Here is a 19,600-nt window from a genome sequence, read left to right as displayed (position 1 = left end):
TTCCCATGACCTCACACTACTTCTGTCTACTCCTGTCCACTGCGAGACCCCTAGTCGCAGAAACGACGTATTGTGCATATAAACTGACTGACATATCCCTTCGACACAAATTTCCTTCTTTAAATAATGTTTCCAAGAAAACTCGATACCTATTTTACATCAGGGCCAAATGTATGAATGCAGTTTTGACGAATTTGTAGTCCACTGATTGTGTGAAAACTGTCTGAAGTTTAAAATTCAGACTCCAAATGTACTAACATCCTAGAGGGGAGAGGGCATCAATTGTATGTAGTGTTACACATCAAATATAAGAGTATTAGAAACGTATCAATTATCCACATTTTGGTGTCCACCCCATGATTTTCTGTGGCCCCCTCTGGCTGCTCGTATCAAACAATTCTGGGCCTTTAAGACCAAATCTCATTCGTTTAACTTGACTCAAAGAAAAGTCACATTGTAACATAAAAAAGCATCCAACACTGGCCACAATGAAACAAGGTATACAATGACATTAAATGCATGTCCAGTGCATGAAATCTATAAATATTTGTATTATCGCTTTTGTGTTTTGACACCTTTTTCTTATGTCTCTGACCAGGTTGTTGTTTTGTCCATTATTGGTTCTCGTGTACTTTACTGTACCCTATACAGCATTCATGTATAAATATCAGCTTGTTGTTCATGACAGGATATGAGAACTGCATGCAAATGTATTTCCCCCAGGAAACAATCAAGTTGACACGAAACACCCACAGGAACTGGACTATTTGTAGTTACCGGTTTGTATTTGTCGTGCCCGTGAATGAGCCATATTATTGATATTGATTGAATGTCATCAGGCTGTACGGCTAAGTGATGGGTGCAGGACCAAGGAAGTCAATGCATACATGATGAGCTGTGGCCATATGACATCAGACAGAAAGAGATCCTGATCATTATTTATAAGTTCTCTTACCGTGACTCGTCGCTGAGCGAAGCTATCTCTCATTTTAGAACCGTGTGCATTATTTAGCGATGCTGCCAATGTTTTGCTTTTTGTATTTGGCTCTGAAATTAAACAAGACGTGTAGGGCTGTTGTGACTTCTCTTTGAACTTTAAAGCATTCTGTATATCATTCTTGTTTGCCATATTTTACAGGACCTACTATTGTTAAATGCGTATTATTATAGTTTGTATTGATTCACCTTTTCGGAGCAGCTTGCATTGAAGAGCATTTTGACTTTTTTGCCTGGTGATGTATTGCTGCCAGTTCCAACAAAACTTCACCATTTATCTAACATACCTTTCTTTGGGAGAAAGTTTTATGTAAGCATAAACTCAATATGATTTTTTTTTCTCCTCACTGTGAAGACAGTCATTTGTATTACAAGATAAAACTATTCTATTGATCTGGGTCGTCCAAGAGACTGTTTTGGTATGAACTTACGTATACTTTGTGTCAATAAAATGGAAGGATGTTAAATGTCATGCTCTGTTGGACTTTGAAGTGATTATTTAGATAATGGTAGAGCCCTTACAATAAAAAATGCAGCATGTTATGCAGCTTTTTTCTTGTGTTTCCAGCAGCGAATCCAATGATAGGCCTACACATAATAATGACGGGATTATTACAGCTAATGGACAGCTGCTCGCTTACATCCTCAATGACATTGGGCTAACATGCACACAATGACAAACTATACAGAAAGACAGTCTAATGTTTACCAATATTCAAAATCTTATTTTAGCATGTTAGCCTGACAACATTTGCTAATAGTGTTACACACAAAGTACAGCTGAGGCTGATGAAAATGTAATTAGTTATGCAGGTATTTGGTCATTAACCAAAGTATTAGACACAGAGATAATTAAGCTGTTATTAGCACCAGACACAAGGTCACCACAGTTGTAATATTTCATCCTGAGGGGAACATAATTGTCTAAAAGAAACTGACAAACCCATTCAATAGGTGTTGACATCATTCAGTTTGGACCATCCTTTGAGCCACACCACTGGCACTCACACTCTTTCATTATTAGTCACTGATCGCCTGTGAGTTAAGAGAAAGCTCTCACAACAAACTGATAGAAAATATTATTTCTTATATAGATTTTCTTCATGCTCTATAAGTTCTTCAAAATACAAAGCACTCAAACTTCAGGTCAATCTAATACAGAAACCAAATCCTTTGGGGCGGGACTTAAGATTCATGGGAACGACAGTGACCCATGTCCAGACGTGTCTTCACTGTTGACTCAGGTGAGCAGCTGCGATGAGACACATGTCAGTTCTGGGGAAACCTCGATACACCTGAAATACACCCACAAAGTCACGTACGACAGGATGACATGCCATCACAAGAGGCACGTTTGTTCATTGAAACAAAAAGTGTTATGAAAAAATACAGAACACACACAAAAAATACAAAATTGGGATTTTGGAAGAAATCAAAGTTTTAAAATCTGAGAGGCCACGTGCCACAACCTGGTTTAAAAAGGCATGCAGCCATTGATCATCTACATGACTTGTACCACCCTTCTTGATGTTCGCAAACCTAAATGGAATATACAATACAGTTTAAAGTAAACTAAAACGTTATCTTGTCTCAGCGACCCCTTTTTATAGTCTTTCATTGACTTCAGTGTCTGGGGATGGCTTCCATGCGTTATCTGATGACTAGATGACTGTAGCAAACATGTTTTGTTAATGAGCATCAGTTAATCTTTACGTTTCTCTACCCTGCAGCCACTCCAGCTCCCACAATCCCCTTCTTTTGCTTCACAAAGCATCAGACCCGGGGCAAGCCACGCTCACATGACTGACAGGGGAGTATTTTCCCCAGCTTTTATAAGGAGATTACCTGAAACCCCCTATGGCTCTGTGACTCTAGGATTACTCAGCCGTTTTCTCTTTAACTGGCTCCAATAAATGAGAGGAACATTGTTCGCCTGCCACGTTCTGCCCTCCTCTCTGTCTGGATCCCGGCTATGTCGCTGTCACTCCACATCTGTCTGCTGGGGTTCCTGACTGGACCTGAGTGCAGCAGCCTCAAGTTCTCCACCCTGTGTGTGCCTTAAAGGGTGCATGATGTTAATTTGACTCCCTGCTCTGAGTTTGATTAATGTCACTGAAAATGAAGCACGCTGATTGCAGCAGCTGCAGAGCACTGTGTTGAAATCCATTAGTATTTTACACACATAAGGAGTGCAAACTGGAGACGGCGCAGTTCAGATTTGTTGTTTACACACAATCTTTTTTTTCACAACCAAGAGTGTGTAACTGTGTTGTAACAAATGAGCACATGTATGAGGATTAGGACACGCTTTGCTGCTTTCAGACACTGTTTCAACAACGTCCTCTCTCTTTATCCTCCCTTCGTAGACTTGATTGCGCTCAGCTGAGAGATTAGATGACGCCCTGTCTCGTGCCCGCCTTTATTAAGAGGGGCCTCAAAGACACTCTTTTCAGGATGAAATAAAGATGGCATCAGTTAATCCAGCATTTCAATTACAGGCTGTCACTCAGCGTGTGTCTCTCCGGGGACTAGCTTGAGACTGCAGCGGGGAGCGATACAGCAGGCAGGGCAGATACAGTGAGATACTGTGAAGCGTGGCACTATGCAAATGCTCCGTTTTCCCCCCCAGCAATGATATCACACTGCCGGTATCTGAGGGGCCATCTGAACACAGCAGACCAGAGATCACTTCTTCACGAACTGATCCAGATTTGCATACCTTTACTATGTGTTGTGTCTTGATGGATCCAGGTAGCAAATCAGAGTCAGAGCAGCAGCAGGGACCTCACTTTGCCATCCAGTTTTAGCCGGGTATGTTTCACTGTTACAGTGGCAGTAAGGGCGTAAGGGCGGACCATTCCCCCTCTCGCAGAAGTGGACATGCTGTGATAACACGTTTCTAGTTCGAAAAAACAATCAACAATCCAGATTGCAGTTTCACAGTAACTTCACACGGCGATAAAAATAGCCCTGCAGTTTATGCTAATTGCATGTTCAGTTTTTGTGTCAGAGACGTGATAGCAGGAATAGCATGCGTGTCATTTATGACATTAATTGTGGCAGCGTTGCATGTAGGTGTTCCAGTTCCAGGGCCCCGATACTACGCCCACTGGTTCACTGTCAGGGCTCACTGGGACACTTAAATGGAACACAGCCATCGTTAGTGTCATTAGTAACACCTGTGCTCTTCCTGCTACGACAAATCTAAATGATCTGCTGTGAAAAAAAGCCTGTTTCAGAGGTCGCACTGAACAAAGAGTAAGGATTTCCTGACCGGTATGGTGTCATTGAAAGAGTCAGGGTCTGTTTAGACCTTGATGATGATGTTTACCTAAACCACAGGATTTTCTAAGTTTCCTAAAACATTTTTTTAAAGGATAGATAGATAGAAATTGTAAAATTAGCTGCATTTTGTGGTTAGTTGGATACTTCTACTTTATCTACGCAGTTGACTAAAAAACTAAATACTAGTGAAATGGTCATTAGTCACCGATTGACTGCTCAATTACATATGGAGTGTATAAATACATGTATAAATATTATGTCTGTAAATCACAGACAGTCTCATAATAAAACTTGAACTTGATTAACATGAGATCATTGGATTCCTGTGGAAAAACACTGATCAGTCCTCTCCATGACAACAAAGCAAACTCCATCCACTGATGAAGACTCTGGGAAAAAGGCTGAACGTTCCAGAAACAACTAGATAGTGGACCTCGAGTTGGTACTTACAGGATAAGTTCACCCCAAAAAAGGAAATTCAGTCATTATCTACTCTTCCACGTACAGATGGAAAATCGTACGAAAATTTTGTATAGTCTATAAACCATTTCCGGAGCTTCACATCAACTTATGCGTTGTAGCATCCTACTTAATAACCGAAGTAGATGAGGACTTGGTTTAAAACGTGTTAAAAAAACAAACAAACATGTAAAATGCTATACAGCATGTTAGCATTTACATGTTATTTTTAAGCAGAAATCTTCAGTGTAGCTGCTGAGCTCAAAGCCAACCCTGTCTGAAGTGGGCGCACAAGCTTCGACTTGTGTTGATGGTGTAAATAACGTGGTTTCAAATTAATTTTAATTTCAATTTAATATTAATTATCTATCTATTTATCCTTTAAGTAAATCACAACAAGGAACATATGACAACTTCAAAATATTATTATTATTATTATTTGTGACATTCACAGATGTATTTATATATATAACTGGAGTTAAAATCATTGGAAAAAATAATCTAAAAATGTATATGCAACTGTTCTGATAATTGATTTACCATTAAAGTAAATCTTCAAGGGAAAATAAGCCCTTTTTAACTCTTTTCATTTGTTTTAGGTGATAGAAAACTTAACATCTGGACTGATGACATCACCTTGGATTTCAGAAACTGTGACGCAATTTTTCTGCAAATTCGTACAGCAAATGATGGATTATTAATTGAGAACACAATCCGCAGATTACCAGATAATGGAAATAATCCTGAGTTGCAGCCTTTATTCAGACTGTCCCATATGCAGCACAGGGATGTCCCACCTGAACGCATCGTGACGTGGAAGGGGGGTGTGGGGGGACGTCATGTGACAGCTGAAGGTGCAAAACCAACATCAACAAAATAAAATGCAAATAAGTGTGTGACGTATTTTACGCCTTACAAACATACCGAACAGTGTGACACGGTACCAGGACCTGAACGCTGTTATCAAATAGGTTTCTCCCTCCCTCCCAACCTCCCCCTCCCTCCCCCTCCGCCAGCAGCAGAAGGAGCATCCTATAGGCTAATCAGTTGGTAGTTTCAATCCAGCCTCAGCATCCTCCCCCTCCCAGAAGAGGACAGCCAGCAGCCGGTGTTGTGCGAGGTGTGTTTTTTTTTTCTGCCCGCTACCATGGTGGAAATGACGGATATCGTGTGCCTTCTCGTCCCGCTGCTGATGCTCCCGGGCTCTGCCTTCCAGAGCGACGCGAAGAGCGTCAAAGAGGCGGAAAAGACGGGGAATTTCATGGAAGACGAGCAGTGGCTGTCCACCATTTCACAGTACAGCCGCAAGATCAAGCACTGGAATCGCTTCAGAGACGTAAGTCCGCCGTGTTGATTGAGAGATGCGCGGTAATGCGGTACAAGATGCGCTGGCTTGCGGGGGGGGGAGAAACACGCACGGCCATTAACAAACAGTAATAATAGTTATCAACACACACTTTCTGACACTGATTATACACACAAACTTGGCGCTGCTGTGGACACACACACACACACGCGCGCGCGAACACTCCATGATAGATATTTCAAAATAAGCAAATGTTGAGAATAATCTCTCTAACATCTTTATTCGGATGGTAACACATGTGTATTTTGTGCACGTTTTAATGGAGTGACATGTTAAAACATATGAGGGGTTTGTGTTTACAGTGTTCACGGTGTGCCTTTTTTTTTTTTTGAATGAGCGGCTTCTGCATGTGGACATTCAGTCTAATTCTGCCTTTGTTTGTGAAGAAAGACTCAAATCATATTGTTTTTTATATATGTAAGGTGAATGAGAAACACTGACTTGTTTTTTGTTTTGTTTGTTTTTTACTTCTTCCTCAATATTCAAAGTGATATATATTTGGAGAAGAATGAGTCAAAATAAAGCCTAAGATCACAAACACAGACCGTCTGTACTCAACTGCTCTTCCCTACTTTTTGAGTGTATATGCCCTTTAGTTAATTACGCACAGTTAATGTTTGAGTCCCACTTGCACAGCAGGAGCAGTGTAGACCTATTCCATCATGCTGCCCTTAATGTGGGTTACCTCAGATGTGTTTCCAGACGTGTCCCGGGAGATTTCACAAACAAGAGAATTAAGCAATTAGAGCGCAGGGGCGTAGATTGATTGATGTGCATATTCGCCTGCTGAACTGAACTGGGTTGCAGGGATTGATTAGAGCCTGCCGGGTATACACGCGGTGATATATTGCTGTGTCTGTAAATGTATGGATGGAGTTTTGCCTCCAGCTCTGTGAGATGATTACTAATGATCCCAATAGGATTTGGACAATAGCACGGTCGGATTATGTTCCATATTACTCCTGTTAATTGGGTTTTAATTGATCCGGGGTGGGAGCACGTGGTGGGTATCATTATTGGATCTGAAATGTGAGCAGTTGGCTTCAGCTCCAGCATCTGTATGAGAAGAACAATGCCAAAGAGCCTCTCGAAATAATACCCGTCAGAGAGAGGCTGGGGTGTCATTCTCGGTCTGCATTCGCGCGGATCCTTAAATCACGGACGTCCCCGAAGAAAAAGTGAAAATTGGCAGCCGCCTCTCCGGGGATCGGATTACTTTGACTGTGATTGCTTGAAGAGAATGTCCTCAGGAACTGTACTTAGAGAAGTAATGAAATTGTGGGCATGGAAAGATTAAGTCAGAATTATTGTGGGATTATAACTCACTGGATGCGGCGCTCTATTTACACAGCTTTGATCTGAAATGTTAGTTTGGGCTGCAACTTCACTCTGACTCGAGCAAAACATTGGAAAAAAGAAGCCGTTGCTCTGAAGGCTCATTTGTGCTCCCTCGACGAACAAAAACAGATACGTCCGAGTCAGTTCCGAGCCTCCTTCACGTTGGCAGTCATCTTGAGCAATGCAACCACTAGGGGGCACCGCTTAGAGTCGAATCTGTCTCGCGGGGACCTCCGCTTTTCCTTCGCCAGTGTCTAACTCACATTTCATTGCTGTCCGGTCTGCTCCCAGCTGTTCTGTAGTAGCTATTTGTCTCAAACTTCTCCCCAACTCCCATTACCTCTCCTTAAGAAGGGCCTCCATTGCTGAAACTTCTTCCTCTTGTCCTTTGGTCGTGTCTCGCTCAATCTACTGGCATCACTACTGTGCCGCCCCCCACAACTATCTGAGGTACAGCTCTTTTAGTCAATATCCATAAGCTCCCAGAAAACGCGAAGAAATACAGACAAAATGGAGGTAGAGTGCAGACAGAAGTCTCTGTCCCCATCAAAGATCAAGCAAAAAGTTGCCCTATATACTTGGGTACACATGAGGGTTGGCTCGCGCATCTTGCGTCCGTTTGGAGCGTCAGGTGTGCACGTCCTCAGGATACAACACTAAGAAGCTGTATGTATATAAACTGTAAGAGCGGTGTAATATATATGTAATTATAAGGCTAGTTTGGGGATATGACAGGGTCAGGAGGAGTCAGTATCGGCAGGGGCAGGGGCAACAAGCTAACATGTACCATCTAGGGGTATCCTAGAACAACTACGTTCACGACGCAGTACACCTCCTGCGCAAGCGTGAATAAAAGCGCAAGCACACAGGCATCATACATGTGGAGCATCCTTAAGATATAAACGGCTCAGGGAGAGTGGGATCATCTTCTTAACGTTGCTTAAAGGGTTGCCATCCAGCATGAAGATGTCACTCTCTCGCTCTGCTTTCCCGTTTCCTTTTCCTCAATTTAACATCAAAGCCGCCGTGCAGCACAAACACCCCCCGCAGCTACACACTGCATCTCTTTCATGATCATTATTCCCAGAGGTGATTGTCTTAGCGTGTGGCTGTGTATGTGTGCATTTAAGCAAGAGGAAGGAGAAGGAGAAGAAGGAGAAGGACGAGGAGAAGCGAGATTTTTTTTTGGTCCGGGTTTGTGAGAGCGCGTTGAAGGGCAGGCGTGGCGCTGGTGTCTCTGGTGATGATGATGATGACAGGAGGAACATCAGAGGAGCGAACCACTGAACCTCCCGGGGGAATCGCCAGTAGAAACAGCTTTGATTTCAGCTCGCTGCCGTAGCAACAGCGGTCTCAATGTGTTATGTAGTTGAAATGGAGCACGTATCACCGAGGGTTTGATGACTCTATTCCCATCGCCCGGTCCGGCTTCAGGGTGGAGGAAACAGTGGAACCGTCCCTTTAATTAAGATTTTTTTCACATCAGTCAACATGTACACTTCCTCAGCTGAAACACCACGTGTGCAAACCAGCTCATATATCCTCGATTCTTAATGAGAGCTGCTGAATATTGATTACCTGTATAATGAACATTTAATTGGTGTTGCCTCATGCCGCCGTTTGAGCTACACACACACAGAAATGAACTAGAAAAGGAGCAGCTCAGTCTCTGGGAATTGTGCGGTTGATGTATGAAGGACTGCCATTGACACAGTTATAGGTATTCAGATTACACAAATTGATGCTGACTCGCCGTCCTCCGAGAGCTGAACGTTGAATATTAATCCAACACTGGAAAGCAATAATCAAAGCCGCCCGACATGAAAGACGAGCTCTTTCATTCTCCCTTCTGCATGTGCGCAAACACACACGCCGATTCACACCAACTCCCTCAATCTCGCACACACAATACATACTGTAGGCTGCAGAAGGCGGCACACTGTAAATATTTCCTTTTTCTTTTTCTTTTTTTTTTTGTATTCCCTCACAAAGCGTAAACGCAGGAATCAGGATAAGAGGCTCTTTCGCTTCCAATAAAAATAGCTCCCCACACTTCAATTCAATTTATTTCACAGGAAGACAAGGAGATTAGATTTAACAGTTACAGTCAACAAATAATCGAATGGGATACCTTCAATCCTTTAATCTGACAGGTGCACTCAACATTTCATTCCACTAATGCACCAAATCCCGGGGAAAAAAAAACAACCAGAAAGCATGGGAACAGTGAAGGCAGCCATGGTGACTGAATTCCGAGTTGTTATTTTAAACCAAAGAGTGACATCTTTGGTGTTGTGTGGCAGGTTCTTATGAGACATTTGTCACTTTTAGTTCAAACTGAAATGGGTAAAAACAGGATACTGTTTATTAATTTCTCGAGCTGCAACGATTAATCAAGGAGCTGTCAACTATTGGATTTATCCGGAACGATTGGATCTATTAATCATTTGGAGTAATAAGAAAAAAAGAAATTCAGAATTCCTTGATTGAATATGAATATTGTGTTTTCTGTTCTCCTCTGTGACAGTAAATTAGATACCTAGCTGAAAAAATGTCTCGGTCATTTCAGTTCCTAAGTAGTTAATCTCATCGGCGTCAGTGACCCAGTAAGCGTGCAGCGTGCTTGTTGTGCCGAGATGTAATGTGCTGGTGATTGGCTGTGTCGAGGCATGCAAGAAAAAGACTAGGTTACGCCCAGAGACGGGGCTCCCCACGTATATATGTGTTATGTTATCTTTTGTTAAAACAGATTTCGTGAAATTGGTATCACAAAAATTGTTTCCCGTTGGTCATGTGCTGGTTTGCAGCGAAAAATTCCCCTGTTGACGGGACACCAAGCACTGCAAACAATTATGTTATGACTCTTTCTATTGTGAACTTTTGATCCATGGAGGTTCGCCAGCTGAGAAAAGCGATGTAAAAACCTGTGATCTGGGCCAGCTGTGGAAAGTCTACTTTGCATATTCAATGGGCGACGTACCCAGGAAGTGAACGTGGATGCCAGAAAACTTTTTTGGCATACGCAGTAGACAAGCAACTGTCATTGGTTTGAACGGGCGTCATCTTTGCATCTGGTACCTAGTTCTACTTCTGTATAAATCTATGATACCAGTATTGGAGTTTTTAAAGATGCCAAGCCCTAGTTGCAGCCACATTGTCTTAATTATACACTCACAAGAGAGGCTGTCCAAGCAGAAAGATGGAGGGCACATGGCAGCTAAAGAAAACAGATGCAAATATAATAATAAAACACATCTTGTTGTTTGTAATGCGCTCATTTTGTGTCTTAAGCATTTTAAAGAACAGACGCTGAATTGAATTTGTTTAGCGTGCAGACATTCAAAGACTCAATTACAGGGACAATTAGATGTCAACTGGGATCGTCCCACCAGTTGAAGCCCTGTCTATTTTCATTACAGTGTGAAATTAAATGGCTGGAGACTTTCTGCATTATGCGCACACTGGATCCAATTTGTTATGTCTTCTAAAAGCAAACCAACAGTGAATTCAATTTTCTTTTGCTCAACTTCCCTTGTAAAAATGACAACTGTCCGTGAAATCACCGAGCCATGAAATTGTTTCTGATGCTTTACTCCCGTTGATTCAAGATAAACTCAGATATGTGCCCTGAAATGGATGGTGATTATGACACATCAACGCAAATCCAACCCAAAGAAGGATGTTTATTGTCAGCTTTCATCACACATGCCAGTATGAACATAAAAGATTGATTTTTGTTAGTGTTTTCTCTGTCAGTGCCTGGTGAGTCCTTATCTTAAAAACACATAACCTCTCCCGTCGGGGACCGCCCAGCGCCAGCCCTGCTCGCACCTGTTATGCATTCACTTCATTTTTAAGCAACAGGAAAACACTTGGCGCCAGCACGAAAACATCAGATCCCTTGTCGATTCCAGCGGATTGAATATGCAGAATGGAGGAGGCACTTGCGGCAGGTTCTTGCAGACTTCACTATGAATACCTTCGCTGACCTGCCTGATTTTAGCCTCTCGTGCTCCTAAACTGGCCACATTCCAGCAGAATTTTAACACTTTGTGATTGCGGGTGCTCCCGTCAGTGCTCCTTCTTTTTATCATTTCCCCATGGCGTACAAGACGTAATTGTGGATAATGGCATCTGTAACGCTGGAGCCAAATACTCCATTAAAGACTATCTAGATGAACAGTAAATTACGGTCTCTAACCCTGCGCTCAGCCTGGCTTTCCCATCTCACAGTCGCTCGACTGCTCCATTTTTCTGATGTTTAGAATAGACTGCTAACTGATGCATTCATGCTATGAATCGTGATAGCAGCTTATCAGAAATCCATTAGTTTATCTGCTCGCGCTTTGTGTGCGATGAGTGGCTCCATATCTCGCTTCATAATTCTCCATGAGGCTGCAAAAAGTCCGGAGCGCGTCTCATTCACCTCCAGCGGTTTTTGAGAGAGACGGTCTGGCCGTTCAGGGTTTGGACGAGCGACTGGTGCTCTGTGGGGCGTCTTGGCTGGCTACCAGAGGCCTAGGTGGGCTGTAATTGAGTAGAAGGGGGAAGAAAAAAAAGGAAGAAGAAACAGCCTTTCATCACGCCTGCCCTCCGTGCACGGCTACAGCTGCTTCCCACTGCAGTACAATAGCCACAGCTGAAGGGCACAGGTGCCGCAGAGAGACGGAGGGGACTCTCTAAGTGGTGGAGAAAGGTGATAAATATCCAGTTTCTCAGCAGATGCAATTGTATACGTAACTGAATGGATTTGTCTCCATCCAGATCTCTCCATGCAGTTTTGACTAATAGCTGAGATAAAAGAGACGGGCCTTCTGAAGCATCTTTTTGTTCCAACAGTCTTCCTCAGAGATGCTAAAAAATCCCAGCGAGCCAGCAGTTGCATTTCACAAGCGTGACTTCTCGAAGTGACCTGTTTCTGTGTTGGCTACACATGGGAGTCGGTATGCCAAATATGCCGTTTGCTGCAGAGAACACCTGACATCCAGGAATCTGTTTCATTAACTCTTTCTGTAGTTCAAAAAAACTGAACAGTAAACAGCCCCAAAATAGTCTGAAAGGGGGCATCGGTGTGACGAAAGGACAATTTGAAACTCAAGAGTTGTGTTTGTTCCGTGTTTAGCCCTCATTTGAAAATGCACTACGCCTCCTAAATCATCATGAGACTGTTTGTGGCTTTTGAGCGTCTGTAAGGCAGGTTCAATAAATCACAGGGTTTTTTCTTTTAAAACTAACAATAACTCTAAGTGGCAGTGGCTGGCCCTACAGTAAATGCCACCCAAGTGTTATTACCTTTGGGCTTGAGCCAGGCTGAGTCACAGCCAGTATAACCTCAGCGCCTGTAGGTGCATTAAAACCAGGGATTTTTGAATTGAAAAGCGTGGACGTTTCAACGCCTGAGATCAACTGAGAGCGGGCTCGTCGAGAAATTTGATCGCCCGATCTTGAAGACGACACGAGGGGCCCTGAAACGTGCATTTTTCCAACTCCTGAGTGGAAAGTATTTGTTGTAATCAAACTCAGAAAAACATGCACAGAAATACAGATACATGCACACATAGAAACCCACATTGTTTGGAGCCGAGATGCTTGTTCTGGAAGGCGCTGAGAGGTGAGAAGGTCTCCTGAAGTAATGTGCACAGGGATCAAGAAGGTCAGTAAGAGCTCTCCCGTAAAAAGAAGGATCTGCCTGTCTTGCCCACTCCGAAAACAAAAAATACGAGAGCAAAAGTGTAAGCGTTGGGATAAACAGTGTGTTTCTCTGCTCGAAGGCAAAGCTACAGCTGCAGCAACATGTCAGGCCAACTAGCTAACTAAAGTAGCAGCCTGAGCCTGTCACACCTTAGTTTACAAAACCTCAGCTTGTTTTCTGAGATCTCATAACACTGAAATTAAAAGATACCGTTTGAAAGCATGAACAATTAAGAACGAATCTCGGTCTTACTTGCGTTAGTAAGCAGCCCAAGCTAGGCAGCCAAACAGAATCATCAATTTACTTTTGTTCATCAGCTTGATTAATCAGCGAACAACAGCTGATTAAATCTGCGAACCAGAGATGAGACATAAAAATCGTGTGTACTGTATAAATAAAGTAAATCTTTGTTGTCATTTTAAACTTCACAAACGGAAAGCTTGACAGGTAGCCCAGCTAGACAGGTATAGCAACTGGTGGGCTGACAGCAAACGAGATGTTCATTGTACGTACGTTGGAATGTCGAAATAAGACAATGACTTTAAAAAACAGCAACAACTCCTGATGTTCAAAACGACCGGTACAAACAAATAGACGACCCATAGAATTCATATGGATCTTTTATTTAAGTGATGTCAGCAGCATTGGATAAAACTAAGTCGATAACTGGACTTTTTTAGAGCCAGGCTGCCTTTTCCACAAGACGAGACAAGTTGCAATCCAATGTTGATCCGATTGTGACTCTCTTATTTAATTACATTGTCTTAAGACTCCCCTGTCTCAAATCAATGTCTGATTATTATCCCTCTTGAAGCCCCTACCAAGGCAATTTCATTGATTTTCCATTGTTGTACATGTCTGTTTTCCAGTCGAGCTCGGTGTTTTCAGTGAAGTGTGAAGCTTCTCGCTGTTTGTACCAGATTCTCCTGCGAGTTGCAGACTGTTTTCTTATTCCCCGCAGGGCCCCGAAAGGCACAAGGTCTGATTTTATTTATAGATAGTGAGTACAGAGCTGGCATGAGTGCGCAGAGACTTTGTGGACTAAGTGTGATTTTTACAGCTGTGTGTGTGTGTGTGTGTGTGTGTGTGTGTGTGTGTGTGTGTGTGTGTGTGTTGTGCATGCTGTGACTCTGTCAAAAAGATAAGGACAAAGCCATACAGTTTCAGAGCTCATCACCAATATGGATCAAAATGTTTCTCAAATTCAGCAGAACTCGTGCATTGTTGTCCTGGACCTTTTAATATGAACTCAGTGAAATGGAAAAAAGCAATTCACCATTGACATAATTGAGTCCAATCTTTAGTCAGCTTTTGTATTCGCTCTTTTATCCATCCTTCACTGCCACAGTGTTTCTGACGTCAACCATCTCCACTTGAGTAGTATAGTCAGAAGAGCCTTTTTCGAAGAGGCAGGGAATTATTATGTATAATGTACAATATCTGTGGCATTTAAGTGTCACACCACTCATTGCAGACATAAATGAATAGCCTTTGTCCACCACCTTCAGTATGAAAGAGATTATTCATGTATGAACCAGTAAGGGGGAGTGCAATGCAGACAATATGTCCGTTCATCTGTCAAAGTATATTTTCAGATAGGAATCTATCTGCAAACTCAAGCATAAGAAATATGTAAATTATTCATTCTAACTTAGACCTGCGGGAGGGCCTACGCTCTCGGTTGTAATTGCTTTTTTGCGCGCATCCCGGTGCATCTATTGTGTCTCGCACACAATCTGCTTTTGGATCTTACACATCTGATATTCGCGAAATGTGGACACAAATGTGACCTTTTTGCCGAGAGCATTATTTTCTCCGCCCATGTTGAAATGCTCCTTTGGCGCACACATTGAAAGAAACATGCATGAAACCAGTCAGTGTTGCTGAAAAGTCCACAATCCTTCTCTGTCGAGTGGTTTTTGTATGTGTCCTTTGGTTTAACATCTCCATTGTGAAATGCCATGGAAAAGCAAAGGCATCACATCTGTGGGTACTTCTCTACTGAGGCACTGTAACACCTGCTCTACAACTGCAAACAAGTGATTTTATGACATTGAGGAACACAAAGCGTTAACTGTGGTGTAATGTAAAAACACAACAAGTCTACAGTAAATAAATATACTGAAGTACATTTAACATTTGCAGCCTGTTTGCCCTTGATATGCTACTGTAGCATAGAATGTTAAAACTGGACACAGGGACAGGGTAAAAAAATGAAACCAAGCGTGCAGTCAGTAGATTTGCAATGGGGCAAATGTTTGACAAATTTCAAAGCTTATTATGACATCACATATATGTGCTTGTACATGCAGGTAAATGTTGGAAATGCAGTTCACAATATTAATACCCAGGGTTGAAAGCTCTGCAGATGACACAATACAGAATATGGTAATCCATATTCTGCTTATATCATAGTCGACCTTTAAAACCAGAGTGTTAAGAGTCTAATGTGCGTAGGCGACGGTGTAGGTTTAGCTTCATATATGCAACTATTATTAAGGTGTAACAAAAAAACAGGCAATGTGCTCAACTGTTTTATCTTTTAATGATCTAGTGTCTTTTTAAGAGAGCTGTACCTTCATTCCTGAGGCAGGGCAGCCTGTATATAGCCTGAGAGAAAGCAAAAATACTCCTCCAGCACTCTGCGCTCCACTCGCTGCTGCTCCTGAAGGAAAACAGAAAGATAAGCATAATTGAGAGAGAAGAAATAAATGTTTAAACCCCAGGTTCATCTCGCGACTACTAGTGAGAACTTCGGCTCTATATCATTGCTTCGTCTCCACCCCTATTTAGTCCATCGATCTGTTTCCCAAAAGCACTAACCCCTGTTTCACCTTTTACTTATGCCGTCCTCCGAGCTCTCTTACGTAAGCCCCGCTCTTGACTCTGTCCTGTCAGGGAGGCAGTCCAGACTCTCGCCGTGCGATGCTGCGCCTCTTCTCTGCAATCCTTAAGCAACAGCTCTCAGCCCTGCGCACATTCAGAAATAGAGGAATCGGCGGGGTTTCTTCTCACCCCCTGCAGCCCAGCGTGCATGAAGATAAGGGGAGAACATATAGGAGGACAATATTGTTGAAGGGGCATTGTTTCGTCTCAGGCGCGCGTCATGTGATCTATACGCCAAAGCTGAGAGGCTGTGAACAGAAACTGGGTCTTTATGTGAATCTCTAGGTGGGAGGAAGTGACAGAATTCTGCATGCAGCATGATTGCCAAAGACAACCTCAAGGCAATGTTATGGGTTTTTTTCCTTTATTTCATCAGATTTGTGGGTTATATGTTGTTCTACAATAGTATCACATGTATATTGACTTCAGCAGCGTGCTTCCGAGTATGCGCTGTTTCAAAGAAAGATATTTATTGCACTTTTTGAAACCAACTGCATGTCTTCCCTATTATTACAATTCCAAGCAGAAATCTGGATGTTTTCCTGCTTTCTGACCGACTAATGGAATGCTCTCCATGCTCACTGCACATGGTCAGCCCCTCCGCGCCCGCATCTCTCAGCGACTCTCGTCTTTGAAGGGGGTTCTTGTATTTGCTTAAAGACCTTCAGCTGTCAACCGGCAGGAAAAAAAATAGGACTTCGGCAGCATGAGTGGTCCTTGATGAAAGTCTGGAGGGAGATTACAGTGGGGAGGACATTCAGTTTAGAGTGGCATTCAGTTTAGAGTGACATTCAGTGGCATTCTGGCAAGCAGGTGACTGTCGGATCAACCCCCCCGCCCTCCCCGGCTCGCCTACCAGCTCTTGCATTTGATTAACCTCCAAGTTTAAAAGAAAGAATAAACATTTCCTTGACTCGCCCCTCAAGATAAACGACAGCATCAGTTGTTGTCAGAGCCAAAACAAACAGCATGTGTACACTACATTGACGAACCATAATTAAGTGGTTTTTGTGCCCAAAAGTTTACCGGCCTTAAGGCACTTGATGAAGATTTACCTGCACAACGATTCTTGGTGATTATTTGATGTTGCAAACGTAAGCTTAACTTTAGCAGGGACGTTGTTGAAAATGGCTAACGTAGCTAATAATTCTTGGTGAGGTAAATTTAACACGTGTTGTGCGCCTTGTCCAGCTCGTGCTCCCCTGTAGGTTCGTGAAACTGCTGATCTCTGCCTCCCAACATACAGAAGGGACATTAGCGTAACATTTGCCCTGAGCTCAATGTGATATCGCCACATTGTGACGTAACTATACGACTCTATTGTCCAGCCAACATCAGCAGTGATTGCGTGTAGGCCGCAAACTCCCGATTATGTTCCGTTGCTGTGTTGTTGCGGACATTTCCACACCTCCACCCCGATGCTCGTATTGACTTGGCAGCACCTCTGAGGCTTTTGTCACTTCACTCGTAAAAATGGTCCGGGCACGGGAAACACTGTCATATATGAAAACCGTTGGTATGGTCCGCGTGGGTTGAAATTTGCTGTGAATTTTATAACCATGAGGTTTTTTGTCTTTTGATGCAGCGCGATGTTCTGCGTGGGTTTGATTTAACCACCAAAGACTGATATTAACATTATTTGTGAGAAAAGGTCAAGTATGAGCCTTCATCCGGCAGATGAGCCCGCCCAAATCTCCACATGAGAGCGTTATCACTGTCCTTTGTTACTGATGATGAGGCAGTGGCGCACTCCACTGTCACCGTGAACAAACCCCTCAGGATAACCACCATGAACGCAGAGTGCATCCGACAGCTGACATTTAACAAGAATCACCTGTCAGTCACACACACGACCTGTCAGATGGCCACACATACACCCATCAACCACTTCCTGCTCATGCTGCTTTTTCAATCCACCTAACAAGCACAATATCTGTCTTTTACACGCCATTCCTCAGCGACACTGCAGTTCCTCATGAGCTGAGCCCAATTTTAAAGTGGACAGGCTCATCGGGTCGTGATCCCTCCCCCCCACGCAGATATAAGGGATTGTGATCTGTCAATCAGTATTGTGGAGCTCGGCAGCAGGGCGAGCAGTCTGCCATGTTTGATGCGGAGGGTAAGCCTCCCCGCTCTGTTTAACAAGAGGAGATCTTTCTGATGTTATCAGGTAGATCACAGAGCTCCTGGATACAGCTGAGTGTTTTCAACTCCGAGCTCGCTTCCTCTAATCACTTAAAAAAAAAAAAAAAGTTCTTTTCTTCAGATTTTTGGTCTCTGAGTCATATTTGTGATATAACTCCTCTGCTGTGTGCCAAACTTGTCACCGCGCTCCTGAGTCTCATGCTCACTTTCATCGTACACTAAGGAGAATTTATTTTCACCCTAATACATTTTCTGCAGCCTCTCCTTTATGAAATCATCGATTTCCAGTCTTGTCAGCGCAGCAGGACACTTTCCTCATCGGTCCTGGCAGAAACACAAATACAGAAAAGCTGCTAAATAATGCAGGAGCTGGAGCATCAATAAAGGAGACATGGGAGGCCTCTGATTAATGGCCAGGTCGTAAACTCTTTGAGGTCTTACCCTGCTTATGCGTGATTCGCCAGGCCCAACAAGGTTAAACAACATAACCATGCGATCATTCATGAAGCTCAGCTGGAGTGTTAAGAGAGAATGGAGACGCAAGCCAGTTTACTGGAAGCGATTTTTCTGTCATTGAGCCGGGGAAATGAGCTCAGCGCCGCAGCAACCAGAAGAGGAGCCGGGCAGCAGAAGCGCAGTGTGGTAGATTTGAACGCTCAAGTGTAGTCCTTTGCCAATGATGAAAATATTTACCTCTGTGAAATAAAAACTGTGAGGGTCAAAGAAGAAGGTCCCAGCTTTCACGAGGGCTGCTTATTTCACATGTTGTGTCAGGATTTATCACCTTTCGGGGAGCTGCTTGGCACACGCTCCCAGTACAGTAAATGTTTACAGTGATGAGTAAGTCATCGCTATGAGGGGAGGGGGGGGTGGATGGTTGTAAATACCTTGAAATAACTCATGTTTTTTTTATTTCAGATGCAGCATTATGATCAAAAAAGCTTTAAATCCATACCATCTCCTGTGGCATTTCTTTATATTTGAAGAAAATACAACCAAAAATGTGTCTAGCGTAATGCACAGTTACACTGTTTGGAATTAGGAGGATTATTGAGACGATAGCTGGAAAGGTTGATATTCTCAGTACGTGATTTTGATCTTCAAATTTTTCGTATATGTTATATGAAAGACCTTGATAACAAATTCAAAAAAGATGAAACATTTTTATTTATTTTTCAGGATGGATTTCAGTTTTTATGGGTATTTCTTTAATCACTGCAATGTAAAGTGACGTTACATCGGAAACAGATTACCTTAAAATGATCAAGTTAAGACTGTTGGTAAACTCTATAGCTTGTACATCTTAAATTGAATAGTCTGATTAACTAAGTCATTCTGAGATAGTCAGTTTTGTGACTTTTTTAAGTGAAGTCAACTTTTAACATTTACACTGCAGTTTGAATTCTTGTGTTATTATTGAACATATTTCCGCT

General features: G+C 42.7%; 1 protein-coding gene across 2 annotated transcripts in view; it reads left to right on the top strand.

Annotated features, from left to right (window-relative positions):
• The first annotated feature begins 5,740 nt into the window (after positions 1–5,740).
• The window catches only part of spock2 (SPARC (osteonectin), cwcv and kazal like domains proteoglycan 2), a 34,967-nt gene continuing 21,107 nt past the window's right edge, over positions 5,741–19,600 (top strand). The window contains exon 1 of one of the 2 annotated variants that reach the window (XM_030441841.1): positions 5,741–6,076. In XM_030441841.1, coding sequence (XP_030297701.1) covers positions 5,888–6,076 — 189 coding nt within the window. In that variant the 5' untranslated portion in view covers positions 5,741–5,887. The remainder of the gene's footprint in view (positions 6,077–19,600) is intronic. The other variant, XM_030441840.1, reaches the window with a different exon arrangement.

Source organism: Sparus aurata, chromosome 15, assembly GCF_900880675.1.
Source record: "Sparus aurata chromosome 15, fSpaAur1.1, whole genome shotgun sequence".
NCBI lineage: Eukaryota > Metazoa > Chordata > Actinopteri > Spariformes > Sparidae > Sparus > Sparus aurata.
The sequence above is the reverse complement of the archived record's forward strand: the minus strand, read 5'-3'. Positions and strand labels throughout refer to the sequence as shown.